Source organism: Ursus arctos, unplaced genomic scaffold (genome assembly GCF_023065955.2).
Source record: "Ursus arctos isolate Adak ecotype North America unplaced genomic scaffold, UrsArc2.0 scaffold_2, whole genome shotgun sequence".
Lineage (NCBI taxonomy): Eukaryota > Metazoa > Chordata > Mammalia > Carnivora > Ursidae > Ursus > Ursus arctos.
The window spans coordinates 9,275,898-9,290,712 of record NW_026622874.1 but is presented as its reverse complement, the minus strand read 5'-3'; the positions used below and the strand labels follow the sequence as shown (position 1 = coordinate 9,290,712).

Sequence of the window (14,815 nt, the reverse complement as noted above, 5' to 3'; positions counted from 1 at the left end):
AATAAGCCAATGGTGACGGTAATGGTTGCACTGAAGTCTGAAGAACTGGACGCTGTCTGATTTTGAGGATGACAGGATGACATAGGATCTACAAATCTTAGGGCATGACGGAAGAGTCGGAAGGGATCAGAGAACTTCAGGACAGATCTCTCTCTCCCATCTTAGCTTAACGGCTTCTTCCTGCCGAGCACACACACTGCCTCCACCATCACACTGAAATGCTGTCCGGCCGGCCGAGCCCAGTTACAGCTCCACCTTCCACCAAGCCTTCCCTCACCCTCCCAGCTAGAAACCAGTTCCCCCACACTGAAGTCTCATGGACCTCTGCACACTTCTTCCGAATCTTCTATTACATTTGCATGATATTTCTCTGTAAGATAAGTTTATTGAGAACAAAATCAATACTTGATTCAACGTTAGTGATCTTACTTAGTACAGTATCTTGCACACCGAAGACAAAACATAAGGAACGACATAGCTCAAAGGACAAGAGAACAGCTCTGCTCACTTTTATAGATACGTGTGACCTTTCAAAAATGACCAAGCATCTCTGAGCCTCAATTTCCTAATCCATAAAAAGAGAAAAATAGTGCCTCATATGGTTGTTATAAGGATTAACTGAGACAATCTATACAAAGTGCTTAACACACCTAGTAAATACTTAATGATAGCCACTATTACTAGAGTATAAATTATTACTCTATAAGAAATTATTTAATAATAAATTAGTATTTGAAAATAAATATCAAGTAAATGGAGAAGACTTAAAATATGGCAATGACTTCCAGAAGAGCTTCCATTTCTTAAAAGATAGGGAAAATCATTTCAATCTGTGTTATTCCTAGGGCAGAATTCAAAAGAATATAGATAACAGAGCCGTACAACAACAGAAGAAGATGTATCAAAAACTACTGTTCCCTGTCGGTGGATGAGCCCGGGTTCAGGCTCATTTGTCAGAAGTACTGATGAAAGAAGTCTGCCCTTTGATTAAAAGTGAGCAAGACTTTAAACTTTGTCCAATATTTCTAACATCAAAAAAAAAATGCTTTGGTTTTGTTTCTTACTGATGTTTATAAACCTTTATACAACTTTTTTTACTCTTCTGTTATTGGTAATACAGTTGATCAGATTTAATTTAGGGTAAAGCAGTGTAGCAGGCAGAACAGTGGCCAAAGGCGTGGCAAATCTCCAGAGCGGCAATCTCCAGAAGCTGTGAATATTTACTTTACCCAGCAAAAGGATTTTGCAGATCTGATTATGTTAAGAGTCCGGAGATAGGGAGATTATGCTAGAGTTTCTGGGCGGACCCTGTGTAATCACAATGGTCCGTGTAGGAGGAAGAGGGAGGCAAGGAGAGTCGAAGAAGATGTGAGGATGGAAGCAGGAGTCAGACAGACAGAATGACAGCTCTGAAGACATCTCCCTTCTGGCTTTGAAGATAGAGGAAGAGACCATGAACCAAGGAATGTAGGTGGCCTATGAAAGCTAGAAAAGGGAAGGATAGAGATGCTCCATAGAGGCTCCTGAAGAAATGCCTGCCTTACAACGCCCTAATTTTAGAACTTCTAACCTCCAGAACTGTAAAGATAATGAATTTGTGTTGATTCACCCAGCAATTTCACTACTAGTTATTTAGCCCAAAGAACTGAAAACAGCGACTCTAAGATACTTGTGCACCACTGTTCACTGTAGTTGTAGCTAAACGGTGAAAACAACCCAGCCGTCCATCAACAGAAGAAAGGATAAATACAACGTGGTACATACACTGGACTATTATGCAGTTATACATGCTGTAACGTAGACGAACCCTGAAAATATGCTAAATGAAATAAGTCAGATACAAAAGAAAAAATACTGTATGATTCCCATCCATAAAGTATCTAGAATAGGCAAAATTCATAGAGACAGAACATAGATCGGAGGTTACCAAGGGCTGGGAGAAGGAAGAAATGGAGTTATTCCTTCCTCCAGGAGGAATATCCTTGGCAGCATCCTTGTCCAAAAAACTGTAAGAAATATCACTACTGTTCTCTTATCCGATGGATAATTTTTTTGAAAGTAAATTATTTTGGAAAAATAATCTGCTCTGCCATTTCTTCACTCGTGATCTTGGACTTTGTAAATTAGGCTATGAGAAGGTCATATAACCTGTCGGCCAGATGAGCTACATATTTGTTTTCTTTAAACTGAGCCTGACCCTCAAAAAGCTTATTAATCTTATTTATGTATTTATTTATATCAGTTCCTTAAAGGTAGCTATGTCAAAACTCATCCACTGTACTCAAACTCCCAAATCCATCTCATTCACTCTTTGAGGCAGCGTAAGATAATGAAAAGTAATGAAAGGCTCGTGGTCTTTACAATCACAAATTACTAAACAGCTCTGAGTTTAGTTCCCTTAGCCGTAAAACAGGTGTAACACTACTTACCTTATGAGAGTATTTTAACAATTATGATATAAAGCATACCTAATAAAGCATCTAGACATGCATATCTAGTAACATTTCAGTACATTTTAACTGCTGCTATTATTATATTATCCTTGTTTTCCTCTTAAATGACACCTCAACTACTTTAATGATAAATGAAAAAAATGCAATCTAATATGAATTATTCCTCATTTTCCTTTTTCTTTCCACCTCAGTTTTGTCATTCTTCAACCCTACCTTCTCTCCAGTTGTAGAAAAACGGTTACATCATCTTCCTTTTTTTTTTTTTTTTTAAGATTTTATTTATTTGAGAGAGTGCACGCCTGTGCATGAGTGGGGGGACGGAGGGAGAGGGAGAGAAGCAGGACCCCCCCCCCCCACCCGCTGACTGCAGAGAGTATTGTAGGACTGCAGGGCTCTGTGACTCCAGGGCTCCATCCCAGGACCCAGAGATCATGACCTGAGCCAAACTCAGATGCTTAACCAACTGAGCCACCCAGGCTGACCCTTGGTTTCAGCTCTGGTTGTGATCTCAGGGTCCTGGGAGAGACCCAGGCATCAGGCTCCGTGCTCAGTAGGAAGTCTGCTTCGGGTTTCTCTATCTCTCTTCCTCCTCACCACCCCCCCCCCCCAATTGCTCGTTCTCTTCCTTTAAAATAAATAAACCTATTTTGTTTTTTTAAAGAAGGATATAGCCGGAGCCATCATACTGCCTGGCTTCAGACTATATTACAAAGCTATAATAATCTAAACAGTATCGTATTGGCTTTTACACCAATAAAAACCTGGACACCCATGTCCAGAAATAAACCCATGCACATATGGTGAATTTACGACAAAATATATAAAGAATTCACACAAAGTATATAAAGAACACACACAACTCAATAACGAAAAAAAAAATCTGATAAAAAACGGGCAATTTTCCCAAAGAAGACATACAGATGGCCCACAGGCACATGAAAAGATACTCAACATCACTAACCATCAGGGAAACACAAATGAAAGCCACAATGAGATATCATCTCACATCTGTCAGAATGGCTACTATCAAAAAGACAAGAAGTAACAAGTATCGGTGAGGGTGTGCAGAAAAGGGAACCTCAGTACACTGTTGGCGGGAAGGTACATTGGTACGGCTGCAACGGAAAACAGTATGGAGGATCCTCAAAAAACTAAAAATAGAACTACCAGCAATTCCCCTTCTGGGTTTCATCCAAAAAACAAAAGAAAACAAAAATGCTAATTAGAAATGACATATGCATGCCCGTGTTCACTGCAGCATTATTCACAATAGCTAAGATACGGAAATAACCGAAGTGTCCATCCATGGATGAATGGATAAGGAAGATGTTGTATATGTACACAATGGAAAACTACTCGGCCATAAAAAGGAATGAAGTCTTGCCATTTGTGATAACATGAATGGATCTTGCTGATCTATTATGCTGATTGAAATAAGTCAGATTATGCTGAGTAAAATAAGTCAGAGAAAGACAAATACCATATGATCTCATTATATGTGGAGTCTAAAAAGCAAGACAAACAAACAAAACAAAACAAAATTCATAAATGCAGAGAACAGACTGGTGTTTGCCAGAAGGGAAGGGTGACTGGGGGGTGGACAAAAAGGGAAAAGGGGGTCAAGAGGTACAAACTTCGGGTCATAAAATAGTAAGTCATGGGGATGTAATTACAGCAATGAAGACAATATTCAAAAATACTGTACTGCATATTATGTAACTTTATATGGTGACAGGGGAAACTAGACTTATGGTCATCATTTATGTGATACAAATATACAATCATTATGTGGTATACCTGAAATTAATATAATGTTATATGTCATTTATACCTCAAGAAAAAAAAATACTCAAATTTCCTCAAAGAAATATCACTATGATATTTTTCTTTAGCTCCTCTTGAATTACAATACAATAATCTATCCTGAATCTCTTCTCTGCATATCTGTTTTCTTAGTGGACTGCTAACTCTTCAAAGACTGAGGGAATCTCATCTATTTGCACTAGCATCTTGATAACACCACATATAATATTTTACATGACAGGCACTTAATGAATAAAGACACTGACAAACCTAAACTATAGGTTTTCTGTGAACACATAAGGGCTATCTGACAAAAGTGCATCATCAGATTTATCTGCTCAACTTACAGATCGCTCTGGCAGGAGAAAGGCAAAGAAGAAAACTATCAAACACAATCTGAAATAATTTTACAGTATTACTCCCCGTAAAATGTCACAAATCAAAGTTGTTTTTTTTTTCTAGAAATATTTAAAATTTTAGAAATCTACACAAAAGTATTCCAAATCCAAGAAAAGGTGAGACTTTAGTTTTATTACAACGCAAAGGGTTCTTTCTACTGAAAATTTTGTTATTCAATTAGTAGAAACTAAGAACCCATATATCCTTTACAATTAAACAATCTGCAGGTCTGTTTGTTTTATTTTTAAATAAAAATCAATTTGTAAGCATGTAACTGTCTGAGCAAACTGTAATTCTGTAACTGATATATCGGGCATTGTAATTTAATAGGCAAACTGGAACTCCAAGTTATTTTTATATTCCTAAACTAACTAACACCAGTAGGAGATGCTAAAAACATAGTGATAGGTCCTTAACATTTCAGAAACTGACATTCAAGGTTTTAGTTATCTTCAAGTGCATGTAAAGGTCTGTAACATGGAAGTAATTTGTAATTTTACAAAGGCAGCAAATGCTGAGTTTTAGAGACATTAAAAAGTAAAAATCTATATTGATACTGCTCAGTTCTAGGAGTCTGCCATACACTGCGTATTAAAACAAGTCAAGAAATTCATGAGACTGTATTAACAAGTGCTCCAGCTAGAATTTCTCTTCTATATAGCTCTGAAAATAGTTTTAGACCTGAATATATAACAAAGCATTGCTTAAATTTTCTGTTTTACGGTATTGGAATTCATGGGAGAAACCATACGCAGGGTGTAAATCCTCATTCTGCCTTTATTTCCTGGCTGGTTTTGTGCCTTGATTTCCTAGTCCTTGAAATAATAATACCTAACTTACAGGGCTGTCATTAAGAACTCAAATTGAAATCAGGTAATGGGTACAGTGCTTAAGATTTTTTAAAATATGCCATTGGGGGATTATTAAATGTAGGTGCTCAGTAAATGGGAGCCACTGAAACGTCTATTATTAGTAGGGGCCTCTCAAGGAGTCTGGTGACATTTTCAGTGTTCGCCCAATCATCTGAGAAATACATGCCTCTCCTTCGAAGTGGTTCCTTAGGCACACGTGCCCTGCACACTCTCCCCTAACGTCTTATGGGATCGACCGCCCTGTTTCTCTTTGCAAACAAGTCCCACGCCTAAGCTAGATGGCCAAAGCACTGGCAGATGGACAGTGCCACAAAATAATGCAAGACGGGGCCCAAACAGAGGACAGAGAAACAACAAAAATGAGACTGCAGCTGACAATCCAGACAGAACAGAATGCTGCCCTCGTCCTCCCCAGGAGATACTACGGCAGTCTACCTGGCTAGGCTCAGAGTGTTCGGAGTGACCTGTTCAGTACAACAGGATGCCCCATGGCTCAGCTGCACATAGACAGGTCTACGTTAGAGATTAAAGGATTAACAAGTATCTCCAGGTGGAGAACAATTTCGAATGAAAAGATATGTAGGCGGGAACTGCTATATTGGTTCAACTCGTCTACTTCAAATTAAAAGATGTTGTGGCCAGTAGAGGTGAAAAAGATTGTTTCCAGGAGTGACTCTCATTCTTACTCTCTCCCATAGTTAGGCAATTTTAAAATGATGGGTCAAAGAGGCAACCCTCTCTCCAAGTGAAAAACCTAGTTTACTTTAGAAACTATTACTTTCTGTGTGTCCCTGCCCATAATTCCCTTCTTACACAGTTGAGTATTTTAATTTATGCCTCTTCCCCAGAAATTGGGGGAAGTTCCTGTACCATCTCCGGCAGATGATAAAGACACATGGTTCAATGTCTTCTGAGCAACGTAATGGATTAAGAGTACGGGTTGTGGAGACATTCTATCCTTTAGGGATTTACCTTTCTCTCATGGGGCCTCACTCTTCTCATTTATATGACATTAATTTACTCCTGATAAATAGTTAAATCAAGTATATATTTTTAAAAATCACCAAATAAAAGAACATACTAGAAATAGGTGTGTGTTTTTAACTATCTACTGACACTATCATAACTTCAATACAATTTATATTGAATGGGGGGGATGGATAACATTTACTATTTTGATTAACACCTGTAACAAGGGCAACGTTTTACTGAACGGTTACTGTATAGCTGGCACTGTGCTTAACCATTTCCTTTAATACTCACAATGACCTATAAAATATATTATCCCCATTTTATAGGTGAATAAAGTCTCAAAAGATTGGGGAAATTGCCTAAAGTCCAAAGCTAGTAACAAATCCCTGATTCATACCCAGAACTACCTGACCTGATTCACACTCAGAACTTCCATTAAAGGAAATGGACTATTCTCTCAACTACTTTAGAGTTTCTCTGATAAACAGCAACAAAAAGACGAAGCAATCTGCAGAAGAAACTAAATAATCTTAAACAAATGCCAGTTCCTGCAAGCACTAAATTATATCTGACAACTCAATACTCCAATTGGTCTTTATTTGCCGAACAGAAGTCACAGTTAAATGGAAAGTTTCTTCTGTTAACTCCATTAGATCTAGTTAAAAAGCTGGATCTGGGAATCATTTCTTACCTGTGTTGCCATCTCCACTCTCCATAGACGGTTTACTGGTTTCTGACGGATTGTTCATTCTTGAGTCTGCAATGAATGAGAGGTGAATGAGGTGGTTTTGTGTTTTGTTTTTTAAGATTTTGTTTATTTATTTGACAGAGAGAGAGACAGCCAGCGAGAGAGGGAACACAAGGAGGGGGAGTGGGAGAGGAAGAAGCAGGCTCCCAGCGGAGCAGGGAGCCTGATGAGGGGCTCGATGCGGGGCTCGATCCCAGGACTCTGGGATCACGCCCTGAGCCAAAGGCAGACGCTTAATGACTGAGCCACCCAGATGCCCCTGAATGAGGTTTTTTAAAAACTGGGGATGTGGTTAGGGAGGCAAAATTGCGGCAAAGGAAGGTTTAATAATATTGACTAATGTTACAGTCCTATAGTTCAAAGACAGATAGTGTCAACACTAAAACATTGGAAACTGTAATAAAAATTTATCTGAAAGAAATTCAGGATTCCCTTAACCCTGAAGTGATCCACAAATAAACTGTCCTTCCAAAGAATTTTAATGTTCTTCTAACAAAGATAACTGAAATCAAACCTGAAAAAAAAGTATACTAGAGTCTAACATGTAAATGGAGTAAATATAATATGAAGCATAAAATAAAGAAACAAAGCTGGGGCCAAGCACCTTACAAAGTAAAACATGCTACTCTCAAATAAAGTTTCTTTTTTTTTTTTTTTATAAGCAAAGGTATTCGTTAGTTACAGCCAAAACAATCCACTGGTAATCTTCATAAAAGACTGGGCAGTAACTCAACCTAACAGAATAAAAAGAAAGTATGTCTAAGAAAAAAATCTCCTTATTTACTCCCAGCCTAGAAAAACTGTGTCAAAGTGAGAATATGTCAAATTCATACCTCAGTCATAAACCAGCACAAGAAGCTGCATCACAAGCCATAACAGCTATATCAATAATTTCACAATTGAACCACAACCACACCCACCTAAAAATACTACCTATCTGATACCCCCTAAAACCTTTTTTTTTTTTTTAAGATTTTTTAATTTATTTATTCAACAGAGATAGAGACAGCTAGCGAGAGAGGGAACACAAGCAGGGGGAGTGGGAGAGGAAGAAGCAGGCTCACAGTGGAGGAGCCTGATGTGGGGCTCGATCCCATAACGCCGGGATCACGCCCTGAGCCGAAGGCAGACGCTTAACCGCTGTGTCGCCCAGGCGCCCCCCCTAAGAACCTCCTGATGTGGGTGTCATCTCTTTAATGAAAGTTTTCATAGTCAAAAAGTTTTCATCAAGCAGTATCAGGTATCCCAGAAGATACACAAGAGACAAGAACAAGTCTGCTTCTCGTCCACCTTTTTAATAGGGTAAAACCCAAATATACATTTAATACATACCTTATTCTACTTCTACTGTAAACCCAAACTTAGCATATTTGTCATCAAGTTTACTATCAAGCAAGTTCCCCCTTTCCCCCTACTGGGTTAAGAACCATTTAACTATAATTATTAGTTGAGAATAATAAACTATATTATATTTGAATGTTTCACTGAAGAGTACATTTTGTCATCTGCTTCAGTGTTTAACTAGGAAACCAAAACAATCGTCAGAAGTCCCAGCCATGCTGTCCATAGCTGCTTTCTCCAAATGCGCAAGTGATGACAGACAATCAAGAGTCCTCCTCCCAGAGATTTCACTTCCAACCTGGAAGCTGTGTAAAACCTTTTCTAATACAGGTTTTGAAACAGATGTTTGTCTTATGGTCTTAAGCAGTTTGATCATATCTTTGGTTTGTTCTTCAGATGTTCGAAGGATTCAAATTCGTTTTTCTGTGGTCATAAATGAGAGCAGTTCTATAACTTCCTTGCCTCTACTGTACAGAAAAATTTAAATGTCACTGAAAGCATACTAAGGTTTGAAAGGAACAGGTGTACAACTCAGTGAAAATCAGCTTTCTGAATGACTTAATCAAAACCTTATGAAAGTCCACAAGATCACAACAAATGTTAATATACCATTAAACATACATTCTGCTCAATGCTTCCTTTAGAATGTTGAAAGAAAGTGGGAATCATATGAAGCAGTTAATAGTCATAAAAAGGGTAGCATATCTTTTAAACAAAGAAGTAGGAATAATTCTTAACAAGTCACGAGCCTGTGCTGTGCACTTCATATTCCAATTTCCACACATCTAAACTGAAAATTATGTCACAGGTATTGTGTGAATCTTCTAAGCCTTTTCTATTGAACCGTCCAGCTTTAGAGACATTTAACAAAATTACTTCACAAACACATACACATGTAAATAAAACAAAATTCTGACTAACTGTACAAGACTGTTCAAATGACTTACTGTTCATTACAAATAACAGAGACAGAATTTCTAATTCTAAATATTTCAAAAGGCTAAAAATATTTCAAAAAGGTATATTTCCTTTCTGGAGTTCCCAACATAGATGTAAAAGAGTAAATCCAAGTAAGTTCTCTTTTGATATCTGAAGTTTTTTTTTCTCTCTGGGCACACGGAGCTGACTGTATAGGAGTCTAATACAGTCTACAAACTGTTCCTGGATTAAATTCTTGCCATCAGTTTGTTGTTTTAATTGTGGTTTTTATTGTGCTGTACAAATATTACTACTACCTTGAGTTTCGGCCCTTCCTTCTGCCTAACAATGTAAACATTTTCAGAACTATCCTTTAATTTTACTCTTAGCAACTGTGAAGGAGATGGGGGGGTCAAGCCTCAAATTTTCAAGCAAGAAAAATGACATACAGGGAAAAAAAAAAATCACCTGCAAAGGTTTTCAACCTAAAATATCAAAGTCCTGGAGTTTGTATCATCTGACTCTCCAGGTGACCAGAGTCACCTAAAGAGGTTTCAAGAATTTTGCATACAAACAGACAAATCTCAACACAAAACAGAGCCACCATGAGTCACAGTATGTCTCAATCTATTTTAAATCTCAGTTACCAAAGACAGTTTATATAATCAAGCCTCACACCCCTCTCTCCTAAAACATTTGTTGTTCTATAGAGAAAACTCTAAAAATAGGTTTTCCCACACTTAAAATTGTTTTCTGAAGAAGTTGATTTTTTTTTAAATAAAAAAGGCTAATATCAGTTAAAATTTGAAAAGTTGATAGTTTCTCAAATCTGGAAACTGATCAACAGTCCTATGGCAGTAACCACCGCAATTAGCCTCTGCATTAGCATTCATGGGAGCCATTCTGCACTATGGCTCCACCTTATTTTTCACTATGCACTTTTGGTTTTTATAGAAGACATTCACATTAGGTATGCAAAACATTTTTATTAATATGTACACATTATTTAGGTACACTTTATACCTTGTTTCAGATTTAGATGTGTTTTTAGAACTACATGAAATGCTCCCAACAGATATTTATATTATTCCAAAAAGCAAAAATGTACTCTGTTTAAGTTGAATTCCCAATCTATGCTATTTACTGAAAATGTCCTCTGAACCAGAAGAGCTAGTGGTAGGGAGGGACCTACTGCAAATTCGAGTAAGCTCGTGCCTTGCAAATGCTTTCCTCCTTCTCTGCTCCATCCACCTCTTTTCCCCCCTCCCCCGAGTTGGTTGCATATGCGATTAAGCATTTATGCATAGTCAACCCCACACACGCCATTTCCATATTAAAGCTTATAAGAAAGAAGTGTGCTGGTACCCACCTAGAACATAGTCACTGCAGTCCAGCATTGCTGTGAAATCTTCTAGAGGTTCAGACAGTCCAGAGCAAGGAAGAAACAGGTAGCAGTTTGGGGTGGGGGAAAGAAGGTAACTACTATTTCTACCAAATCTACACTATGTTCTTAAGAGAACAAGGGTGGGAGGTGGAAAGTGGATTAGGGGGAGAAGCAAAATACAACTTCAGTTACACCATAGCAATCTTCAACTGAATAAGGAAACTTCAGTTGCTCAGAGGAGTTTTAGTCTCTCCTACCAGCTAGGACTGACATTGTCAAGGCAACTGAAGCATGAAAAGTTCCCCTTTTTGTAATAAAATAGAAACAAAGATTGCAGCTGGCAGTTTCCATAATGAAGCTTAATCAGTATGCGTGTGATTAGGGCCTTATGCAAATCTCTCCTCGTTAGCACAGCAGCCAGCACTTTGAAGTCCACGAACAATTCATTTACAGAACACACTGAAAGCACTCCCTGCATAATTTAAATCATTGCATAAATATTTATCAGTCCATTTGCATATTAATTGGCAGTGCATGAAGGGAAAAATTATCTCCTGAGTGCCAGCATAATAATTAGGAGGATAAAATGAGATTTCTTCCAATGGCCTGGCTTCTCGGACCTAACTTGAGATAGTACCGGGGGAGAAGGGAGAGACAGGAGACAGAGTTCTGCTAAAATGGCACTGAAATGACACGTACAAATTAGAAACAACTCTACAGACTTAAGCACCTTTAATCTTATTCCTGCTGGCAACAATGACTTCAGTAATAAGAGGATTTGCAAAAAGCTTTCTACACAATCCAAATAATCCCAAGGAAACAATTAGCAAGGTAGGAGCAGAACATAGGGCTGTCAAGATGGTGCTAGCCTCCTGATAGGGAATTTTCCAAATATTAACATACACTGTCTGGGGAAAGTCCTACTTTAAAACAAGGCAACAGTATAAACCCAGAAACAGCGCATGAGCTATACAATTATTTTCAGGAGTATGGAAATTCATCATCTATAAATCTTTTTATACTACTAAATTAACAGAATAGATTAGCTGAATGCCACATATGCAGTATCCTTCCCCCATCAAAATCAATCCAAAGTAGAAGACAGTTTGTTATTTATAATAACAATCATGAAAAAAATGGGTCATAAAAATTATGGACTTAGTATTTTCAAGTAAATTTCACCTAATGTATATGAAAAAATATGTATTTATACTCTTTACTAAAGAATATAGCTATTCGATTTAAAGTAAATTTACAAGGTAAAAACATCAGTCCAAAACTTTTTAGGCATTACGACAGGACATTCCGCTGTAATCACCATAGACAACTCAGGAGAAGACTTATAAAAATCCTATGAAGTAGGTATTACTACCTTCTTTGTAAAAAAACAAAACACACACACACACACACACACACACACACACACACAAGGAAACTGAGGCACAGTGAGCTGGAGCACTTTACCCAATGTGACACTAATAATTTGGAGTCAGGATCTAAAACCGGGTTTTGCTGACATCACAAGTTGAGCCCTTGGCTATTATTAAACATTATGGCCCAGGTATACACTTATGGAAGTAGGAGGCATGGGGGGGAGCCTTAAATAAGGCAGCAGATTAAAAAGCTGGTTTTCAGTGTAGTGAGGACACTAATAATTGGTGACAAAGATTTTGTGTCTAAAAGTCAAGTATGTACAGATACACAGAAGACTGCACTAGAATTGAGGGGAGTTCTCCAGGGTATTATCCCACTAATAACTTTTTATTTAGAACTAGTCTTCAAGCATGCCTACCATCTGATTATTAAAAATAATGTGTTTTTAAAATATTTTTATTCATTTATTTATCAGAGGGACAGAAAGAGAGCACAAGCAGGGGCAGCTACAGGCAGAGGGAGAAGCAGGCTCCCCGCTGAGCAAGGAGCCCGCCACGGGGCTTGATCCTAGGACCCTGGGATCATGACTTGAGCCAAAGGCAGACGCTCAACCGACTGAGCCACCCAGGTGTCCCCAAAATATGTATGTACTTTTCCCCAACATTATGGTTGAAATTAAACTCAACATGCATATGTGGAAATGAAAGACAAGACTTCTACAATGGACCTTTAAATAAAGATTTCTTTGCAAGGCAATAAATTGGGTAGGAACAGAACCAAAAATCTTTCTTAAGTTTTAGATAAGCACGCTATTTATACTGCTAGTTTTTCCATTGTACAGAATCACAAAATCCATATGAGGAGAGAGTTTAGGGGAGAAATTTAACACTGCCACTCAGTACTGGTGAGACTCAGTTCCTTCCCTTTTCAAACCCTAATTTTCCCATCTGTAAAATGATAATATCCTTTCTCATGAGGTTGCTGTGAGGATAAATGGGACTGAGCCTCTTAGACTTGCTCCTGGAGTGGGGCACGAGGCGGCTTTGCCAGGGGAGACACCACGACGCAGGATAAACAGGCTAATCTTTCAACAGCACCAATTTTATTCAATAATAATTCACAACGCTTTGTAGTAAAACAATCAAGACTATATTATACAACAGAATATAAAATTCAAATGAGTTTTTAATGCCTTGGACTATATATGTTCTACTTGGTGAGAAAATACTAGAAGCAATGATGACGGTGACTGGTACATAGTGGATGTCAATATACGTTTCTTTCCCTCCTCTTCTGCCTTCATAACATTAACATTTACTGCCTGTACTTATTATAGAAGATCTCTGCAACTCACCATCTACTTTTTATGCTGTATGCAGTGACTCCTCTAAACTACCTTTCTGATACCAATTTGGTTCTTCACAAATCAGCTAAGTATGACTTGTAGCTGCAGCCAGACCATCACTGCCAACGAAGAAGCGTTTGCTGGAAGGTACCCTTTCAGGCGCAGGACCTTTCCAGTGTTAATAACCACCTCCCTCAAGCCAAGAGAGTCCCACAGGGCCTCTGCATAGAAGGGGGCCAAGAGCTCACCAACGCACAAAGGCTGCTATCCAGAGAGGGACCCCTGTCTCCTCTACTACAAAAGTCATTCATTATCTTCACTCCAGGAACAGGAAGAGGGGCAGGAGAAGGCAGTGCTGAGATGCGGCTGTCCAGTGACAGGAAGCCTCGCCCATGCAGTGGACTTCATTACCATGGGAAGGACAAGAAAACTCCCAGTTGCCACCCTTGATGTGGGTACTCTACACATTCTAAAAGGCAGGTTTAAATACAGAAGGCTGTCTAGGCCTTTACAGATGGACTGTGGGAGGCTGGCTACCATCTATCTCTCCCCCGTACTCCACCAACTATGGCAAAGTTAGATCCAAAAGAAGGGAACAGACAAGCTTTCCCCACAAAGCTCAAGTGTTCACTGTATTTGGCCCTTTGTCTGAAATATCAGATTAAACTTAACCTAAAAAGAATACCCTTTTAAAAAAAAGAAAATAATTTCTGGAAAGTTTTGTAGGGTTGTCACTCATTCACACTTTAGCATAAATTAATCCAATTCAACTGCTTTCCTTTAACACCTCATTGAGGAGTTAATTAGTGTGGTAGTAATTGTTCCCATTGGAAAAAGGCCAGTAAATACTCTTATAAAATAAATGCAGTTTAGCTGACCTGTACTCGGGGGATAGGGGTAGGAGCACAGAGTTCATAGAAAGTAGAAAATAGGAAATAGTAGCATATGGAAGTATAAAAAGGAGCTGAAAGACAAAGTTAAAATTCACATATTTTAAAATTATGCTTAAAACTGAGTCTTTTTATGATTTTTCATTATTATTGTTATTATTATTATTTTAGTAATTTCTATACCCAATGTGGGGCTTGAACTCATGATCCTGAGATCAAGAGTTGCAACTCCCTCCAACTGAGCCAGCCAGGCACCCTTCAGACTTTTCTTTAAAAGGGGGAAGAAATGCTCTTCCAGGATCCAGAATTCATGGCT

General features: G+C 38.3%; 1 protein-coding gene across 4 annotated transcripts in view; it reads right to left on the bottom strand.

Annotated features, from left to right (window-relative positions):
• Positions 1-14,815, bottom strand: part of POU2F1 (POU class 2 homeobox 1) — a 174,277-nt gene that overhangs the window by 70,064 nt on the left and 89,398 nt on the right. For all 4 annotated transcript variants that reach the window (XM_026509458.4, XM_048225450.2, XM_044387954.3 and 1 more), the window contains one exon: positions 7,191-7,256. In XM_026509458.4, the coding sequence (XP_026365243.1) occupies positions 7,191-7,256 (66 nt within the window). The remainder of the gene's footprint in view (positions 1-7,190; positions 7,257-14,815) is intronic.